We start from the raw sequence: 22409 nt of genomic DNA, 5'->3' as shown, positions 1-22409 counted from the left end.
CCCGCCCGGCACTGGTGCGAGCCATCAGTCCCGACTCAGCCAGCGAGTTCGGCCTCTACTGGCTCAGCGGTATCTAGATGCTTCCCCCATCTACCAGAGGCGTTAGAGACTATTGTTGGGCGGGAAATTTCCTTATAATTTGGCTCAGAGGCCTCCTTGAGACATGAGGTACGACACGGGACCCACGGCTTAAAGTCCCTCCCGGAGGACTTGTTCCCTGAATTTTTCCGACCTTAAAAATTCCACGACCTCCGCCGGGTTTGAACCCGCGTACCTTGAGTCATGAGGTGGGAACGTTACCCCTAGACTACGGTGGCCGCTGTGGATGTACCTATGCATCACACAGGGATAATATGACTTAGTACGCACTTTGTAGGCTTCTCCTGCCTTAGAGATACTTCGATGTCTGGAAACATTCTAACTTTTAATCCCAGGCCGTGCCATAGCTCAGGTGGTTAGTCCCCGGCTTCCCACCGCGGGGGCACAGGTTCGAGCCCAGGCCAGGTCATGTGGATAAAGTGGCACTGGGTCAGGTTTTCTCCGAGTACTTCGGTTTCTCCTGCTAATTCTCATTCCAGCCACTGCTCAACATTAACCATCATCTATCATTCGGGGCTGGTACAATAGGCCATTTAGTGGCCGACGTACCAAGTGCACTCAGTCTCACCCCCCCCAAAAAAAAAAAACCCTTTCTTTCCACGTCCCAGGCTATTTCGTGCACCGAAACAATTCAGCCTGTCAGATGAAGAGACTGTAACGCCTACGATAAGAGCCTAAGAGCCTTGTCATATCTTTCTTAAGTCAAAAGAATCCCAAAACGGAGCCCACCGGACTACAGCACCCAATCCAGGACCGATATTTCATTCATACTGCGGTCACACGGCGTTGGTCAGTAACAACGTTTGTGCCCAATATAACCCAAAGGACCACATTACGAATATTCACAGCCGTGAAACCTCAACTCTCGGATATTCCGATATTTTCCGAAAGCTCTACTCCGGAATGTAAAACATTTAGTTCAAAAGTTTTGGAGCCATTCGCGTCCTTTCTGACACGAACTTACAGCACACTCGCAAATCTGTAGGCCTCTACTTCGGCCCAAATCCTCGTCCAGTGAAGACAGCCTCGATGATGGATAGCGCGATGACTCGCACTTTCTACCAACCATGAATTAGTAATACAACTAAACATTCTGGCGTCTCTTCAAAACGCACCGGAAAGTTTATAAAAATGAACGTAAAGTAAAACTGACAGACTTCAAGCAGAGCCCTCGTGCGTTCAGCGTTGTCACTCAAAAACAACATCGACCACCACTCCGAGCACAGCAACAGCCATGACGGAGCGCCACGTTCATGTACTTCGGCAAATGACAAAATCCCGCAAAAAATTAGGAACAGAGACGTATGTGGTATGTGAACTCTGCAGTGGACCGATTAAAGCAACTCCATAGAGCAAAGCCCTGCGTAAGAAGCTAGTAAAGAAATTCCCCGCCTTTATGAAATCCGAAAGGTCATTTTCCGTGTTCACAAAAGCCCGCTACTGCTCCCTGTCCAGAATTAGATGAAACTAGTCCACATTCTCATGCATTCATCCCTTTTAATACCACCCTTCCATGTACTACGTGTATATCTTAAGCACAACAGATCATTGAAGGGCGCAGTGCGGGGGCCGGTTTTTATGGCCCACCTCTTACATACATACATACATACATGTATATCTTCCGAGTGCCTCTTCCCTTCAGGTTCACGAACTAAATTCATACTGCATTTCACATTTCGCCGACATGTCTCGCCCAAGGACCAACAAAAACTAACGTTAAATTCATCCTAAAGTTTTTGGAACGGAAATCCCAGTATCAAATCGAAATCTTTTATTGGCTTGGAAGATGGAATGTAAAGCGGATAGGCAGACACAGGCAGCCTACAACATACCCTCCTGGAAACTTGTAACACTCGGTTTTCTACGTATGAACGTGATGCGTGAAGCGAGTTTGTTCTGATATGGCTGCGTAAGGAAACGTCATTTCCGGCTGTTCCAGTAACTCAGAGCACATGGCTCATGCATCCTGCTAGCAGGAAGCATGTGAAAGCACAGAGGGTTCTCCCGCTCAGCCATGACCTCATTACACATCTACAATTGCTCTAGTGCTCTACGTTTCTTAGTTACTCTCGACTTGTTTGGAGCTCAAACAGAGGTCTCGTACATTAAATTACGGCCTAAGTGTCATTTCTACATTCTGATATATTCAATGTACTGAAAACAGTGCAACATTCTGCACAATGGAAAGTATTCGGTCGTCTTTCTGATATCAATGTACGCCCAACGACTTTTGGAAATCGCAGTTCTATACTTCTATGGTTACTGGACATATGCGTAGTCTGTTTAGCAAGCAAATGATACTTGATAGTTATGCTTGCATACGTGCCAAGAATTGCGATGTATTATAATAGCCTTCTATGTGGTCTATCTGTACACTGAAATTTTTAATTTTGTGTCATCAACTGCGATATATTACAATATCCGTTTGTTGGTCTTTCTATACCAGTTACGTAGCCCACACGAGCATACAGGTAAACTATCAAATATCAATTACCCACTAAATAGACTACATACCTGTACATATCCAGTAACCAAAGTAGCAAATCAAACTAAACACCATCAACATCATACTACGAAACAAAACAACAATCAAACCAGCCCCCTCACAACTACCATTACGTACATGAATAAGAACAGCGCCGTCCGACTGCAGACAGTGACGGGGTGGCCAGGGCCCGTTCACTTGCGACTTGTGTTCCAGTGTGCGTCCTGTGACAGCCTAAGTTTGTGAACGCTGTCTGATGCTGACAACGAAGGCTCAACAAAAGCGATACATTCTTCCACCCGTGACAATGATTGCCACGTCACAAGCATACGGGGCCAGAGATCAAATACCGGTGGAACTGTTCTGTGTCATCACTTTGTAAGAACTGACAATGAAGTTATCTCTCAATTTTTTTAGCTCGCTTCCTGTTTACTTTCGACTGCTCTGTGTGCAATTTTGGACTTCATACCGTGGGTGTGCCTCAAAATACAGTGGGGGAATCTTTCATTTCGTAAGCCCACTTTATGATCTAAACAAAATATACTATCGACCATTTATGAAACGGAGTGTCTCGACTTCCATGATGGTCAGAGTTCCCTCTTCATGACCACGTCCAGACCGACTCAGAGGCCCAACGAAATCGCTGGCCTTGTGTACTGGATGGAAGTAATGTAGCATGAGACCGTGCCATAGCTCAGGCGGTTAGTCGCCGGCTTCCCACAACGGCGGCCCGGGTTCGAGCCCAGGGCAGGTGGGATTTGTGGTGGACAAAGTGGCACTGGGACAGTTTTCCTCCAAGTACTTCGGCTCCCTTTGACAATTCTCATTCTACAGACTGCTCCACTTTCATAATCATCTATTACCTGTGGCTGGTACAATAGGCCGACGTACCAAGTGGACTCAGTCTCACCCCAGTGGGGCGAGAGCCTACGTCTCATAACCCTATGGGGTGACCCCACCCCCAAAAACTAAAACTAAACCGTAGTATGAAACTGCAAATACATATATCTCTATCTGGCATCGAGGTCAAGAACGTGTGGACCACCGCCTTGCTGAACTTTAGCTTTTACATTCTTCTGCACAAAAATCCTTCCTGATCATAAACCATCCACGCAACATTCATAAATAACTATTTCTTGCTTATTTCATCAAAACCAAGACATGTTTCAATCAACTTATGCTTATCATTAGGCGGAAATTTTTACAAAGATAAGTTTATACTATTTTTCCTGGTCGAAGAAAGGATTCTATTAAAGTAAAGGTAAAGTTTATGTCTGTAAGCGGCCGTGGAGGCCCACAGGGTTGTGAAACGTCGAGGCTCCCACATTTTCTAGAAAATCGACTCACAGATGGCAGTAAGGTTGTCAGCCTTACGAGCCGGCTGCTCTTTACACCCAGGAAGATTCCTGGTACTCATTTTTGTTAGAGACTGAGTCAACCCCAGGGTCATTTTGCAGCTGGAATGATTAGGTCAACTGAAAAATCCAACGGCATCGGGAATCGAATCCGCGACCTTCCGGTTTGTAGCATAGTGCATCAACCAACTGAGCTACCGCGTGTCCTGATCCAATTACAGTAGGAAGCTTAAGTAACACGAATAACATTCAAATATGTAATTAAACCTAAAACTGTATGTTAAATCTTAAGATACTTAGAACACACGTACATTCCCACTGGGGATGGATCCAATCTCCAGCAATGAAAGTTGGTTCAAGCGATTTATTTAACTGCCTTTATTAGTAAAGACTAACCACATGATGACGATCAATATAAAGGGGTTTCAGTGAAAAATAAACCATTAGTTATTGAGGTATTATCGACAAGAAGTTTTGCTTGGACATAGGAACAACGCGAATCAGGACAAGCAACCTTGCCACTGCCCGAAGCAACCTTGCCACTGCCCAGAGCAACGTGTATACGAGAGTTGTAAATGAACGGATTTTTTTTCATACCTTAAACCTCTTATCGGACACTGTTTTCTTGAGGGGTGGCCGGTCGGGGGCGGTGGAGGCAGCACCCTTCTCCACTTTCCCTTGGCTGAGCTTCCGGAGAGGAGGAGGTAGCCATTTTCTCCTGAAACAATAAAGCACTGTACGTGACAGTTCACACATGGCTAATCTTATCTAACCATCCACAGGCAGATAAGGAGTGGCATGTATCAAACGGATTACTGTTGAGTTCATTTTGTCAGAATAAGCTAAAGAAAGCAAATGGGACGTGACTGGCGATATTTTTCCTCTCCTCACTGAAATTATACTTCGACCTTGGTCATGGGACATCTCGTTGTTCGTCTATTTACTAATCTAACGACGCCTTAATGTTTTCATAGTGTATACGTAGGCTTGTTGTATCGAATGCCGAAATGGATAGGATGTAGAAGGAAGCGAATGTGATCTGGTTAAGGTAACTGTAATGGAAGTTTTCAGGAGGGGCCGAAGAAAATAAAGATATTCCTCCAAGTAGAGATTCTAACTCGGGCCATGAATGCTGTTACGTTGCTGTGGTCAGCGCAAAAATTCCGACAACTCGTCTTCGGACCATGCAGTTACCTCCTCTGCATTAATTTTATATTAGAGAGTGCCGAGATAACAGAACTCGCCCATTTATCCATGTTTACACTAGAGAGTGCCGAGATAACAGAACTCGCCCATTTATCCATGTTTATATTACCCGTAGATAGTGCTGAGATAACAGAACTCGTCCATTTCTCCATGTTTACATTAGACAGTTCCGAGACAACAGAATTCGTCCATTTCTCCATGTTTACATTAGAGAGTGCCGAGATAATAGAACTCGCCCATTTATCCATGTTTACGTTAGAGAGTGCCGAGATAACAGAACTCGTCCATTTCTCCATGTTTACATTAGATAGTGCCGAGATAACAGAACTCGCCCATTTATCCATGTTTACGTTGGAGAGTGCCGAGATAACAGAACTCGCCCATTTATCCATGTTTACATTAGAGAGTGCCGAGATAACAGAACTCGCCCATTTATCCATGTTTACACTAGAGAGTGCCGAGATAACAGAACTCGCCCATTTATCCATGTTTATATTACCCGTAGATAGTGCTGAGATAACAGAACTCGTCCATTTCTCCATGTTTACATTAGACAGTTCCGAGACAACAGAATTCGTCCATTTCTCCATGTTTACATTAGAGAGTGTCGAGATAATAGAACTCGCCCATTTATCCATGTTTACGTTAGAGAGTGCCGAGATAACAGAACTCGTCCATTTCTCCATGTTTACATTAGATAGTGCCGAGATAACAGAACTCGCCCATTTATCCATGTTTACGTTAGAGAGTGCCGAGATAACAGAACTCGCCCATTTCTCCATGTTTACATTAGACAGTGCCGAGATAACAGAACTCGCCCATTTATCCATGTTTACGTTAGAGTGCCGAGATAACAGAACTCGCCCATTTATCCATGTACTGCTGTTTAACTGAATGGGTTGGTTGGAAACGAGGACATTGCAGGAACTAAAGAGAGATTCAACTGAAGCACGGTGACTATTTATATAGTGTTTGATTCAAACAAGACGGCGGGCCACACTTAGTTCAGAAGTAGCAAGGATTGTCACGAGGTGAGAACTGAATTAGCGTCAACAAGTCTAAGATACTTTAACATCTTCCCTCTATTGTAACTTCACAACGAAATATTTTGTGTTTGTACGAGAACAAGTATTATATGTAATTACCTGTTTTCTTTTCGTGACGTCATACTGTGTTTTTGAAAACTGAAGATGTAACACCAAAGCGACTGATACTGTACAGACTAATCACATGCACTTTTTCTACGTCATCAATTATTTCAATCACAGGAGGCCAATAACAGATATGTGCACGATGTTGTCAAATCGCAAGAACGCACTGTTCAGCATGTAGTGTCGAGCCTAAGACAGTGAAATTCAAGCGGATGTCGTAACAACATCGCAACCTTGTAGCTCCAAATACAGGCCGATGTTGCCGCTCTTACCTTCATAAGGAGAATGTAATGAGATTCAGTGTGTTCGTGCGAACATAAGAGATCAGTCCACAAACTCTGCACACTGGTCCAGGAACCGCAGTATTCATGTCTCTCGCCGGCGTTCTGGTAACGCTCTGGATTTGCATTCGGAAGGTACTCGGTGCGAGTCTCGGCCTCCTTACCATTTATCGTGACGAAAAATTTCGTGATTTCTTCCGGTTATAAGTGTAACAGACAACGATCGCCTCCTTCCAGATGCTTCCCTACTCATCAGTCATGATCTTCCTATATCATTCTGTGTTATGTAACTGTCGAAGCTGTAATTCAGTCCTTGAATGTCAGAATCGTCCTTTTTTTCCGGTAGCAAGTCCCTCTAGTGGCCACGGACATCCCAATTACGTCGGAAGGAAAGGCGTGCGGCTTACTTTCCCCGAGTACAGTCACAACTCTGAACAGCCCACAGCAGAAACATTCCCAAACATTTCGAGTTGTATATTTTGCTCGATGCCCCAATTCGGGACCATGCACAATGACGACGCGGCTGTTCCAACATTGCCTCCTTTCGGCGTGTTCTGTTTAAAACACACAGATGTGCCAATTTTATTTTAGCTCCATCCTGGACAGTCGCCATGCTGCGATTGCAATGAAACCAAAACAAACTCCTGCAGAGATGTGGACACGCGGTAGCGATAAAACTAAACACGTCGCCGTTGAGCGAATAACATTCCTGGTTCGTATTCCACTGGTCCAGAATTCAAAAACCTTGGCCCTGCAACCAGCTATCCTTACAAATACATCAGTCTCTCCAGAAAATGCATTTATGGGCAGTTCATATGCGGCGCCATATCCCTTAGGCAATTGTAAAGGCGCCGTTGCGTTCTGTGGTCCGAGAAATGATTCGTACGTGCATTCAGAGAGGCTGATTGTTAACAAGCAAAACATCTGCAATCTTGGGAGCATGGCATCGTCTTAGCTTTCCTAACAAGCTCTTTGACACATGTATTCGAAAACAAAATTTTCACAGCAACTCGAAAGGTATCTCAACCGAAAGACAGGCCTTGAACGGAAGGGACTACTTACACAAATTTACCTAACTGGCCTATGAAAGCCATTACTCATCTTTACATTCTGGGGACTGACAAGTAACGTGATAGAAGTGGTTCTTTATTTATGCGTAAATCTGAATTAAACGCGTATTTACGATTAATAACAAATTGTAAACAATAAACAAATTCCGTGGCCTGTAGTCCGCCCAGCGAACTATACCGACTGAGCGATCGCCGCTTGTCGGTGAAGTTAATGCCAACTTTTGCGGATAGAGGGTGTCACGTGGTCAGCGCAACGTTAATCTCGGTTTTATAGACCGGAGCCGCCATTTCTTTGAAATAGCTCTCAATTATCCTCACGAGGTTGAGTGGACCCTGTTCTAGACTCACTACTTCTCAGATAATCTGGTAGCGCCGGGAATCGAACCAGGGACTTCTGTATCTGAAGCCAGGAACTCTTACCACTAGACCACAGAGGCGGTCCCATAAAAAAAAACTGGCGCGCGTCTTATGCTTCCTCAACGTGCCAGTTCCCTTGGAATTCGAATTACGGGTGCAAGTCCTCCTTGAGAAGCTGAGTGTCGCTGTGCTAGTCGCCCTTTACGAAATCCAAGGTTTCACTGCCGTGTTCACAAGAGCCCGCAACTGGAATCTACACTGAGACAGACACCCAGCCCATATTCTCAAACCTCATTTCCTTAAGATCAATACCAATAGCACGTTGTCATCTACGCGCATTTGTCCCTAGTGCCCTCTTAGATTAAGGCTATCAGAAAATGTTGTAATATGCACTACTCGTTTTTTTCCATGTGTGCTGCATGCACAATCGGTCTCATCTTCCACGATTTGATCGCCCTAATAATAATGTCTGTTGAGTACGAATTAGGAAGCCCCACACTGCGTAGTTTTCCCAGCCCTCCTGTTAATTCCCCGGTCTTATGTCCATATCTTCTTCTCAGCACCCCAATCTCCAACACCATCAATTTATATATTTACAGAGATCATCAAATTACGTTCTTCTTTCGAGCGCGAGACCAAGTTTCGTGTACATATAAAATAACAGATGCAACTGTAGTGCACGTTTCTAGGCAGCAGAGGGGACACACAATACTAACAGTATCAAGTATTCCAACAATTCAACGTGTTCTTTATTTCTCGGTAAATGAAATTCTTATTTGTTACTGTCATTCCCAAATACTTGAACTCTGCTACATTTCCGAAGGATGTTATGTGCCATAATATTAGCATTTCGCCTTGAAGTCTAATGACGAAACCTGTACATATTGTGGCACATTTGCTCAAAGCCGGAACCGTGGAGCCGAAGAAACAGCCGTTGTTAGGGAAAGACTCTGCAAACACGCGCGTTGCTAGGCAATGGTTCAGTAGCCCTCACGTGATCGCCGCAAGAGACTCACACACAACAATGGCGTAACTGTTGGAAGAGGTGTTTTCTGTGCGGACCGTGCCGAGGCTATATAACGAGGGCCAGCTGCCATTATGAGAGTATTTGACTCTGACTCTGACTTATGAGACTTGAGACGGCAGTGAGAAGAACTGGAGGTCGGTGTGAGATGTCCGCCAGCCTGCGACGATTTGAGCCCGGAAGCAGAGGAACGTAGACTGTTGGAAGACTTTACCAAGCACAGCAATGAAGAGAGTGCAGTCACGAGTTGTGTGTTAAAGTGTCCAATAAATCCGATTAACAATCTAAATCTCGTCTACAGTCATGCGACAATTTATTTAGATCCTTCTGCTCTTCTTCCTAGACCAACTTCCCTACTGTTCTTTATTGTGGTATCTATGTTTTCGCCCACTAAATTAATACCGATCAGGATATATCAGAAACCAATTCCATTTAATTTACTAACGCAACTACTACCCAAATGTGGGCATACTTGTATTTCAAATCTTACACAATGTAACAAAGCCACTAATTATATATATACGATGGGGTACCCAAAAGAAACCGAACTAATATTTTTGTGGGCAGAGCTTTTGCAGTACCGCGTTTTGCAGCTATGAGCGCATAGAGATAACATTCCTGAGTCGATAAGCCGACTACCGTTGCTTCAGAAGGTAAGGACTAGTTTCGGCAGAGTTTATAGTGACAACTGTTTTGTGTGATCGTCGTTTTTGCAATGACTGATTTTCTTGAACAGCGTGCGGCGGTGAAATTCTTTTTGCTCGGGAAAAGTGGAACAGAAACTCTTGAAATGTTAAAAACGGCGTACAAGGACGATGCTATGGGGAAAACTCAAGTGTTTGAGTGGTTTTCCCGTTTCAAAAATGGTGAAATGTCAATTGATGACAAACCTCGTTCTGGTCGTCCTTCCACGGCCCAAACACATGAAAATGTTGAAAAAATTCGTGAAATCNCGTGCGACTTTTTTTTGTTTCCTCGAATGAAAAGAGACATTAAAGGAAAAAACGACGGAGGTGCTGTCAAGCATCTCAAAAGATGAATTTAGACAATGTTTTGAAAAATGGAATAAAAGACTAGACAAGTGTATTAGTGTAAGTGGAGAGTACTTTGAAGGGGATTGAAGGTTTGTGCTTAAAATTTGAATAAATAAGTTTAAAAAAAATAAGTTCGGTTTCTTTTGGGTACCCCCTCGTATATGTATTTATTGTAGTTACGGCGCAGCTAACTTCAGTTCAGTTGGAGCCAAGCTCCCTGATGACGCTAACTTCACGCAGCTGAGCTCTTCTTGAGAAGCCGCCAAGTGTGCAGCTACTCAAGAATTTACCAGCATTTTATGGAACCCGAAGGTCCATCACCGTGTTCACAAGAGCACCTCACTGGTCCCTATCCTGAGACAGATCAATCCAGCCCATACCACGCCATTCCATCTCTGTAAAATCCATTTTAATATTGTCCACCCGCCTACGTGTTACCCATACAAAACCACAGGCAAACCTATAGTTTTGTATATTCCAATTTTCATGTTTTAGACAGCAGACGAGAAGACAAAAAGTTCAGGACTGAATGGTAGCAAGCTTCGCCTGACTTCAATCTCCTCTCAATTTCCTCCTGAATCAGGGTTTGATTTGTTATCGTCGTTCCCAAATATCTGAACTGTGTCACATTTTCAAAACATGTTAGCTGTCTTTATGTCTTAATTTTTCCCTGAATTCTGGTGACGAGAGAGCAACATATATTTATGCCACTCTCTGACCATATTAGCACACAGTGTGAGTAATCAGGCGCCATGTTACAACGACCGTTACTGCTCACATTTCATGACAAGACAAACAAAAGCGAATGCTTACCATGATTCCTGTTTGTGGTGCGCGTATTGGCTGGATGGATACGACGCAGGGCGGTTCATCGGCAGAAATGTGCGAATACAAACACAATCTCAGAAAATTACTTCCTCAGTCGCGCTAGCGACGCACAACTTGCATGACTGAATTCCTCTCACTGTATCTCAGGTAACGATCCTCTTCACAAGGAGGCCGATAAGAAACAAATACTGATAACGGTATTCTGTATAAGAAATCCACAGTTCGGCTTTCCTGTTCACTTATGCGAGCCAAGGGATGGCACTGACCATTATCTCATGCAACAATTCTAACGACTAAAGGCAACAACATCTGAAACTCAGTCAAGTAAATTAGGAATTCACGAATCATCTGAAAATGTCGCTAAATTTACATATTTGGGAACTACAGTAACAAATCAAAACCGAATTAACGAAGAAATTAAAACAGATTACATTCTGGGAACACTGCTTACCTACATGTTGGTTGTATACACAAACCGCTCGCAATAAGAGTCGGCATTTGTGGTTCGCCATTTATTATTAAGCCCATAGGGTTGTGAGACGTTGAGGCTCTCACATTATCTAGACAATCGGCTCAAAGATGGCGGTAAGATTGTCAGCCCTGCGCGGCCGCCTCGCTTTACTCCCCAGGAAAATTATTCAGTTAATTTATTGTGCTCATTTCTGTTAGACACTGAGTCGACCCAAGGGCATTGTGCGGCTGGAAGGATTAGGTCAATTAAAAAAAATTCAATTGAACCCGCGACCTTCCGGCTTCTTAGTCCCTCAACCAACTACGCTAAAGGCCGCGCCATAGTTCAAGCGGTTAGTCTCTGGCTTCCCCACCGCGGGGGCCCGGGTTCGATCCCGGGTCTGGTTAAGTGGGATTTGTGNCCCCCCCCCATTATTTTATATACATTTATTTATTTGAAACGAGTGAATCGTATGCCTACTTATTCTCGTTAATTATGCATGTGTGAGAGGGTTTTCAACATTGTGATATCCTCTGTCAAAACATAACCTTCTCTGAAAAGGAATCATAACCATAAATCCATTCCACGTCCTGTGGATCAATTTCTTAATCTAATTTTCTCATCTCCCCTCCCCCCCAAATAATTTCGTCTAAACGAAGAAATTTATCAGTACGAAAGTAATGCACCATTCAAGTTTTCCTGTGTCAACTGTGATTGAAAACACCAACTAAAACTTTGAGTTTGGGCAAGGAACAGTGAATGGGCAAGGTCCTACTTCAGCGCGTATTATTAATGCCTGCTTTATGGAATACAAGTATCACGAAATCGCTAGAAGTTTCAAGGAAAATTTTCACAAAATACTGTAGCAGCATTGGTAGGCTGCATAGTGGGTCCCAAGAACAAATCACAAAGAAATGTGTACCTTCCTTAGGGTACAGTAATGTCTCACTTCTGGTGTAAATGTGTAACACACCAGTGGTTTCAAGCGAAATTTCAGTTAAGTATCAAAACAATTCTGGTTATGGAGGTCCTCTATAGCGTTCAAAACAAAACAGTGTAAACATCGAACTCTTAACACGCATAATGCTCACGCAACTTTTCGTTATGTACACGTATGTATATCCCTGGAAGCGATAAGTTGCGGGCGGGGATTGCGTGACTGCCATGAACGTGTTCTCAGCAAACCAGCAGTGCTATCACACTTATAATGGCCAGCCGTTATCGCTATACGCTTATCAGATAAAAGATTGGTTTCGCCATGAAACAGGTACAAATTCAGAAAACTTCAAGTTGCACCATGAGGCAACAGTTTGCAATCAGCCTCGTGTCTGGCAAAACATCCAGTCTTCATAGCCACATCATCCGCCATGATAGAATGAGTTCATAAAATGGCTCCTCTCATGCTGCTCATGTATTGTAATCGTTTACAATCGGATAGTCCATGATGATGGCTGCAGTAGCAGGACTTTTGAGCCTGAACACCATACTGGGGTACATAGACTGCATAAAATTTATGCGTAATGGTAGCGGCTGTACAACCGTCCGAAACTACTTAACGGACCTCATAAAATTTGGTATTGAGGGATTCACACACACACACACACACACAAAAAAGAGGCTGAGGCAAATTCAATTTCTTTTATCAGTCAAATTACAAACTTCACAGGAAACTCAAAATGAACACCGTCAATCTTGTATAAATTAGCATACGATCCAAATCCGACAGGCCTATACATCAAAAAGAAACTCATATTTGATGTGGCGAACATCCAGCAAAATACATGTGCAAATAATTGACTCAGGTCTTGTTCCCGAAGTACACCAGATATAAGCCAACGCCAATTCCTTCAAGAATGACAGAATTTCTAACATTTGAATTAACTATCAAACCAAATAGCGAATTAGTTGCTAGGTGGTCCCTCGCCACTACGGCAAGGCGCGTTCTCAGGACACAGCCCCCAGTTACTGAGCACAGCTGCATGTAGCCCACTGAGGTAGTTGCGGCACAAAGCGTGTAGTACTCCAGCCTGGGCGTTGGCAGGGAGCCAGCAGCTCCTCACAGTGGAAAAGGAGAAGTCCTCCACCACATTCGGACACGTGTAACTGGTAACGGTTTTTAACAGCAGGAACGTTGCATTAATCAGACGGAAAATTATCAAGAATAGTGAGTAGGTAAGGATTTGGAAGGAAATGGTTGTGGCCTAAGCCAAGATATTACTTCTGTATTGGCACACACAAGCAGAAAGACTCAGGTACCCTGTCATGATGGAAAAAGGTAACTCCCGAAGACGAGTGTAGAGCATTATCTGCTTGGTCTGAAACGAACTGCAGAGAGAAGGCATCGTGGAACTGACCCAGAGTCCTGGCCGAAAACGAATCCATTTAATTTATCTTTGTGTTAGCGACTTGGTGTTCGAAAATAGCTAACATCTGCTGAATTGTGGCTTTATTCGCGCACTGTTGAATCACATCACAAACTCCACCATACGAATAGACCCTCCATTTCCTGAGACTTCAGTTCCTTCACACTACACGAAACATCATATAAATCACTCACTCACTCACTCATGGAGCTGAGCCCTTCTTGAGAAGCCGCCAATTGTGCAGCTACTCAAGAATTTCCCAGAATGTTATGGAACCCGAAGGTTCATTACCGCGTTCACAAGAGTCCTCCACGGGTCCCTATCCTGGGCCAGATCAATCCAATCCATACCATCCCATCCTATCTCTCTAAGATCCACTTTAATACTGTCCACCCACCTATGCATTTGTCTTCCCAGTAATATCATATAAATAGGGACTAAAACATTCCACCCGCAACAAAACTTTGTTGTGCGGAGTTTATTTTACAACAGAGCTCGGTCACATTTCCTTACTCAACGCCTACAAAGGAAACAGTCGTATCCCACACATCAAAACCAACATTGTTTCGGCCAACTCCACAGAGCAGAACGGTTTCTGGAGGCCTTCTGTTGTTCCGCTGCTCGGGGAATTCCCAGCATTTTAGGGAAACCGATGGTTCATCTAGAGTACTCACAAGAGCCTTGTATGAACTGAATCCACATCCCCATACTTTGACTTAAGGGCCATTTCAGGTCTGTTTCCCAAGTACGTCTACATTCTTCGGTAGTCTTTGTCCCTTAGGAATATCTAACTATATTTCTCATTTCTCCCATGCGCGCAACACGTGTCTCGTTCAACTGATTCATCTTTATCAAATTAACCTAATAATAGTAAAGCGGTTAATTGTACAAATTATAATACTTCTCGTTATCATCCCGTTTGTTGTCAAGCACCCTCACTCAAGTTGCGTTCTTACTTTAAAGCAAGAGATCAATATCACAACCATATCAAACAACAAATAAAATTCGTTTTCTCTACTGTAATGTCTATGTTATTATGTAGAAGACTGGAAGAGAAACGTTTCTGAACTAAACAGTAATATGCATTCTCTGAATTTAATCTGCTCACGATTTCCTGGTGAATGCAAATTTGTATCTACTGCTGTCGTTTACAAATGTTTGAACTTGACTATGTTTTGGATGAATTTATTAAGTATCTTTACAGTTTGTTACTGTCCTGTATCTTGCTGACAGTGCATGAACATACATTTAGATTTATTTCTCTGCGTTTACTTCTGGATTAACTCATCACTGGCGTCTAACGGAGGTCATAATAGTCTACAACCATCCACGATACAGTTATAAGTACATTTCACAAAGACAAATAAAACAGGTGTTTTGTACATTAGACTGATATCTAAAGTGTCAATCATTGTGGGGGGGGGGCACGCGGTAGGGTAGTTTCTTGAGGCACTATGCTAGAAGCCGGAAGATTGCTGGTTCGATTCCCAATGAGATCACGTGATTCTCAACTGACCTAATCCTTCCAGCCGCACTATGACCCTGGGGTCGACTCAGCCTTTAACAGAATTGAGTACCAGCAATCTTCTTGGGAGTAAATTTGTCCCTGTACTTAACTAAATAAGCACTACGCCATGAAGGCGTATGGGGAGTGGATGTATAGTCCCGTTTTCTTGAACTCGGCATTAGTTGGAGGTTAATAGTCAGCTTCACGCTTCGGCCGTTTTACCCCTGGGGAAAGATCCACCGGTACCCATTGAATAGGAGGTCGTGCCCCCATATAAACTCCCAAAAATAACAAAAAAGTATTTACTTTTTCAAATGTATTTCCATTAATTCAAACTGGTTGTATACTAACTATTCTACCAATAAAATAAGGGGAGACTGAGACCCGCGGGCGGGAGTGTGACAACGCGCGTGCGCAGTTCAGAGGGAACGCTGTATACGGGCATATAAAAGAAATACAGTTAGTCATACGTCACCCGTTTCTCAAGGATCTGAGTTCTGAAACATGACCTTCGACAATCAAATATTTGAGAAACGGAGCTACCAGACCCAAAACACATTTTCCTCCTCGCCATTCGGTCGCTCGACCCATTAAGCACTGAAAAATTCGAAGGAAATCAGTAATGCTCAGCTACTTAATCTCCACAGGGAAAAGAAAGAAAACACGACAAATGTTGTACAAAAGTTATTTATTCCAGATGCTGTATACAAACCTCCGGTAGAGGCGCGAGGACTATGGTACGCAACAGATCGGCAAAGTATGGCTTGTGAGTCGTTTCTCACCGGCAGAACTGCAGCCGCCCAACGAGCTCAAATCGAAATGTCGATGCGCTCGCAGAAAATCCACCAATTTTACAAACTGTATCACACTAAGCAGACGACTGTCTTGTGGAATGTGCCATATCGAGAGTCCAGCTTGGTCCACTCGGCACGGCGGCCACTGATTGACCTATTGTACCTGCCCCGGGTGATTATGATGATGGAGAATTTGGTGGAATGAAGATTGGCAGGGGAAACCGAAGTACTAGGAGAAAACCCGCCCCATCGCCACTTTGTCCACCACAAATCCCACATGACCAGATCGCCGGGATCGAACCCGGGACGTCGCGGTGGGAAGCCAGCGACTAACCGCTTGAGCTATGGCGCGGCCTGCCACCACGAGGGACTTAGTTCTCACATCAATGTAATTAAATAGCGTAAAGTCGCGTGGTCTAAGGCATGAGCTGTCTTCGCAAGCTCGGACGCTGGGATCGTGGGTTCGAATCCCACTCAAGGCATGGATGTTCGATGTGTGTATGCGTTTATTCTGTTTGTGCTGTCCTGTGTTTATGCAGAGACCTTGCGACGGGCTGATCACTCGTCCAAGGAGTCCTACCGTCTGTGAAAAATGATTACGGAACTGAATAAGAGGCCTGGGACCTGAATGGGCTGAAAGAGCCAGTGGTGGGAAAAAAGCCAAATTAAACACGTTTCCTATTCACGGCTGCGAAAGAATTTCAGAGTATACCTTGTTATCCATCTCGTAAAACGTTTATCTCAACCTAATCTCCATCAGAGTTCGTACGTTAATATATCGGCCCATTGCATGTCTCCTCTGTACTGTCCTCACGAAACATCTATGTAACTTGGCGACTTTCGTAAACCACACGTGGTAACTCAAGTCTGATGTTACGGTCACACCGCCCAAGGTGAGAATGAATTCAGAAGTGTGATCGAAACGGAAACATGGAAATGAAATGTACACAAAGATCCTGATATCGGATGTCAATAGACAGTGTGGGAAATATATTTTTTCTACAACATAAAAATGACAAAATGGGGATATTTTAATGAGACCAAAAGACGACGAGTGGGGGGAGGAAAATTAATACTTTAAAAACTGAGTAATTATCAATTATTCGCTGTTAACATACTACATAAAAGATAAAGGTAAGGGTAAAGCTATCCCTGTAACAAGCAGTGGAGGCTCCCACGTTTTCTAGACAATCGGCTCACAGATGGAGGTAAGGCTGTCAGCCTTATGCGCCGGCCGCCATTTACCCCCCAAGAAGATTCCTGGTACTCATTTCTGTTAGAGACTGAGTCCACCCCAGGGCCATAGTGCGGCTGGTAGGATTAGGTAAATTGAAAAAAAATCCACCTCATCGGGACTCGAACCCGCGACAAAACCCGTATTAGCAGTAACTACAAATAAATCTGATACGGAAAAGTCACAACTGAATGCACGTAACAGAGTTCAAAACAGCCCGCCAATGGTTAATATTTTGAAAGAGATCCAATTCAGTTCATACTGTAGCACTTGTTATTTAAAATCAAATTTAATATTATCTCTGAATTTAAGCTTCGTCTTTTTAGTGGTCTCTTCCATTCAGGTTTCTGAGCCAATATTAAGTACGCATTTCTTATTCCTCCCGAAAGAAGAGTGGAAATTAATTTTTGTTTGAAATATAATTCCCCCCCCCATAAAAAAAGTGGCTAAAAATATTTTGTTCCTGAAACCGTGCCGCCCGAGGTGGGTGCTTGTATCCAGTACGCTTAAGTGCCGGACCTGATATCTATAAAGACAAGCCATAGGCCCAGTCCTGTGTTCAGTACCACTACATGCACAACAGAATTTCGGATGAACCCATTTCTTACGTAAGGCATCATCATCCTGCATGTTACACTAACAGACACTGTTCAAGAGAAAGGAAACGGAATTCGTCGAACGCTCACCCACTAAAGACTCTGCGCTTGTTGACCGGTGAACTGGTGGTCACTGCGCCAACACCGCTGCTGTCACTAGTACCAGGTTCTGAAACAAGAGAACAGAGCAGATAGAACGAGAACCACTTTCTACTTACACAGGGCCATTAAAATCACGTCAAGTCACATTCAACAATTAAAATAAAAATTTGCGGCACCTAAAAGCACTTGAAAAATGTTACTACTGATACATCATTATTATTATTAATTGTATCTTTCAATAATCCAATATCTAGGAGAATAAAAGATATTTTATATACTGCTGTTGGGACTTGGGTGCAGCAGTTTAATTCGGATTAGCCTACTAACATACATATGAGATGGTGGACAATATAAACACACAAATATCAATTCAAACAAACAAAAAATACCAAAATGAGACCCGTTAATTTAATTGTGAATTTCTGCTGGAAAGTTCGCAAAGCCCAATCATCTTAGGCGATCGTACTTTTGAAGCCTATAGGCCTAAGAGATGAAATTATTAACGACGCTCTTTCAACCGCACATTATATACAGTAAATGATATGGAAACATGGTACATAAGAATGTATGAGGAAGTGACCGTGGCTTATGTCAAGGTATCGCCCCGAAATTTGACCGGAAAGACTGAAGAAAACCACGAAAGGCACTGACCTGTAACTTGGCCAGGAATCAGACCTGATATCTCCTGAATACCCTGCACAGCTTACCTCGCCACGGCTGTGTTCGATTTCCATATTCTTCCGCCAGAAAACAAATGAAGTCTCAGGCATGCTAGCGATACTGTGGGTGTGAACTGCGAACTGGGAAGTTACTACCCTTATAAGATTTGACGTTTCCACGGCGGAGAAAAGTACATATTGTGATGAGTTACGGCAGGGTGTAGTCCTGTATATGGTTATCAACATTTCGGAGGAACCTGCTGCCTCCACTTTCACGGTACACACGTAAAGTTATTCTATATAATTCTAACCCAGTAACGTTATAACTATAAATCGGCCCTGGATGATAACGATACTAGTGTCATCAAACATTACGCGACAAGGAAATGAGCTTACGAAACGAATGAGACATCTGAATACACTCTGAGCGCCAGCAACACTTCGTCCGGATTGTAGCAGCGTCAGCTGCAACTGCGGCAATTCAATTACAAGAGCACGAACAGGTTCCAGATGCTTCAACTTTCCGGTGCATTCCAGTTCGATATCTGCCAGTCACAAGGTGCGACAAGCTAAAGTAGAAATGCAGCATATTTCTATGGACATATGACTTTCCTCTGGTAAAAAGACCAATTTTCCTGATTACAAAATCAGCCTCACATACAGGAAAGGTGAAGTTGTTCTTGAGATTAATCAGTTAAGCACCACTCCATGAAGACGTGTGGGAAAATGATTCTTAAGCTCGGCACTAGATGGAGGTGAGTGGTCAGCTTGAAGACCCGACCGCTTTATCCAAACGGAAAGCGTCCCCCGTACATACCGGATAGACGCCACTAAAACAGATCTAATAATAAAACTAACTACATCAACTGTAATATCACCTGCGTCAGAGGCAATAACAAACAGAAATTAACAGCGTACGTTAAGAAACGGTTAACAAAATATGTCGGCCGTAGATTGTAGCTGACAAATGAAATACACTGTACTTTTTTAACATCTTCCGCTTGTTTACCTTCCCTATGACGTGTCTATGCAAGAAATTGCTGTTGAAAGAATCTGTGTAGTTTGTCCATAGCTTGTAACGATGCAGCCACCTGCTCAAGCTGGTTCCTCGCTCGCGGATTTTTTTCTTATACCCTGAAGATGGAGGCGAAACGTTCCTCCGAAACGTCAGTATATACAATATCTACACGGCACCACATCCCAGAAGCCGTCATTCTTCATAGTCACCGCCGTGAAAACTTCAAATCTTACAAAACTGCTAATGGCTAGGCGTTCTAGAAGAAACACGGAAACCATAATTGTTCATGCGCTATATATGAAACACAATTACGAACCGTCACTAACATAGGAATGACAGATGGAAGTTGGGTAAGCCGCACGCTCTGGACAGCTGCATGTTCTCCTCAACAAGTGCAAGCTGATGATGATTTATTTGCTAATAATCTTGACAACGGTTCGGAGTGGACACGAAACATACATTTTGTCATCTGCCTCAGAATGATGGATAGTATATGACAGAAACTTTCAGCAACAATGTAAATTTTCGGAAGTCGATTTCCGGATTTCCGCTTTCGTGACTGTCAAGTTCTGCTTCATTACAGTAACTCGTAATAATAATTCAATCATCACCTTAATGGAGTATTACACATTCGCTTCGGTGCTACTGAATGACCAACACGGCATCTGATGCACAATTCCCATTGCAGCTACACATGTTTGCAATGCCTCTTAATGTCTTGCGTTCTAATTTCTGTGCACTTAATATTACAACCAGAGCTCCATATAATGGACAAGTAAGCTGCATTTTTTTCCTTGGCACTACAGCCCCAGTGGGCCTAGGCATACTTCCATGAACTTCTCTGTTGACTTCGGATTTCTAGATCTTACACATTCGGTAGGACTCCTTGGGAGGGCGATCAGCTCGTCGCAACGCCTCTACTTGTACACAAACACAGAATAACGCGCACACACAAACTAAACATCCATGCCCTGAGTGGGATTCGAAACCACGATTCCGGTTTCCAAGCGAGCGAAGACAGTACATGCCTTAAACCGCTCGGCTACCGTGACCGGCAGTAACCTGCATTACACTGTAATATTAAAGAGAGTTTTGGAGAAAGTATGTGCCGTGGACTCAACTGGCTCAGGACAGCTCTTGTGAAAACGGCAGGCTTATAACATAAGGGTTTAACAAAAGTTTGGGAATTTCTTGACAAGCTGAAGGAGCAGTAGTCTCTCAAGCTGTGCTGTGGTCCAGGGTTATTGCTAGTTTTTAAAATAGGGTAGGAGCGTGTGGACTGGAGTCATCTGGCTCAGGATGGGCACCACTGGCGGGCTCCTGTGAATACGTAAGGAAACTCAGTTCCACTAAGGGCGAGAAACTATTCGACCAGCTGAGCGACAATTGTTTTCATAAAGACGGATTTGCAGTTACTTATATACATAATAATCAAATGGGGCGGTAACCCGCAAGCGCAGTAGCGTCGCCACAGACCGCGGTTTCTTCGCTTCGCATAAATGAGCCCTCTATAAAAAGTAGACGAAGCAGCTATCGTGAATTTCATCCATCTCAGCAGGAATTAGTAATACGAAAGGGTTTAGCGGGGCTTCAGCAATTATGAAGTTCCACATGAGACAACCGGATGCAAACTGAAAGCACATGTCTTTCTGCATGCCGTGGATTCTCAAACTGTGGCTGCAATCGAATCCAAGAAGGGTCGGCGAGAGCTCAGGAATTATTTAAAATTCAACTGTATCTACACATGTAGTTTTGGCAAGTCACTAAAATGTAATATACTGGTTGGTACTGCAGCTGGCAAAACATTGCGAGATTTGTTTCGTGACTGTAAAGGAGCATTTACTACAGGTGCAGAGCGGTACTTGGGTTTCTGTCACAGTACAGCCTGATACAGACCTGCTACAGTGCGGGGGGGGGGGCACCCGAGCGTATACAAATATATATGCGTTTTTATGGGGCAGAGTTATCACAAAGTTTGAGAACTCCTAGTGTGGCCTAGCAAGTGTCAGAACAGGGGTCATGCCATAGCTCAAGCGGTTAGTCGCTGGCTTCCCACCACGGCGGCCCAGGTTCGATCCCGGGTATGGTCAATTGGGATTTTTGGTGGACAAAGTGGGGCTGGGGCACGTTTTCTCCGAGTACTTCGGCTTCCCCTGCCAATCTTCATTCCACCAATTACTCCACAATCATCCTCACCTATCATCTGGGGCTCGTACAATAGGCCAGAAGTGGCCGCAGTACAAGGGACTTAGTCCCACCCCACTAGCAATAAAAAAAGTGTCAGAACATAACTGGGCCAAAGGCTGGAGACTTGGTTCAACAACACGTGTGACTCCAGTGTCCGGAAAGGAACCAACACTTGTCTAGCACAGCCACCAGCCACTGTTGCTCGGCATTACGCAGGCAGCAATGCTTGTTAACAAATATGGGTCTAAAAGATGGCTCCGGCCAGTGCACAAGACCTTGCCGGCAACTCAACACCATACTGGGCACCAGACACCGGTCGCACCATGGGCGACACCTCTACTGCAGAGCACACGAGTTATAACGGCGATCAGAAGCCCTGTTATGGGAATGCCGTAAATAAATAAGACTGGTAGCTTCATTTCAATTAAAAAGCTAAACTCAAGGCCAATCTTAGGGACAATGGCGAACAAAACTCCCGGCGCCTCAACTCTCCGTACCGACCAATTTTGCACCATTCACTTGTATGTCGAAACAACTGCATAATAATAATAATAATAATAATAATAATAATAATAAGGAACATGAAATGTTTTGTGATACCAGTAATT

General features: G+C 43.7%; 1 protein-coding gene across 5 annotated transcripts in view; it reads right to left on the bottom strand.

The window, feature by feature from the left end:
* Positions 1-22409, bottom strand: part of LOC111864472 (kalirin) — a 768927-nt gene that overhangs the window by 58101 nt on the left and 688417 nt on the right. For all 5 annotated transcript variants that reach the window (XM_023851737.2, XM_023851735.2, XM_033751441.1 and 2 more), the window contains 2 exons: positions 17926-18004; positions 4537-4657 (listed from right to left, as the gene is read on the bottom strand). In XM_023851737.2, coding sequence (XP_023707505.1) covers positions 4537-4657; positions 17926-18004 — 200 coding nt within the window. The remainder of the gene's footprint in view (positions 1-4536; positions 4658-17925; positions 18005-22409) is intronic.

This window comes from Cryptotermes secundus, unplaced genomic scaffold (genome assembly GCF_002891405.2).
Source record: "Cryptotermes secundus unplaced genomic scaffold, Csec_1.0 scaffold737, whole genome shotgun sequence".
In the NCBI taxonomy this organism is placed as follows: domain Eukaryota; kingdom Metazoa; phylum Arthropoda; class Insecta; order Blattodea; family Kalotermitidae; genus Cryptotermes; species Cryptotermes secundus.
The sequence above is the reverse complement of the archived record's forward strand: the minus strand, read 5'-3'. Positions and strand labels throughout refer to the sequence as shown.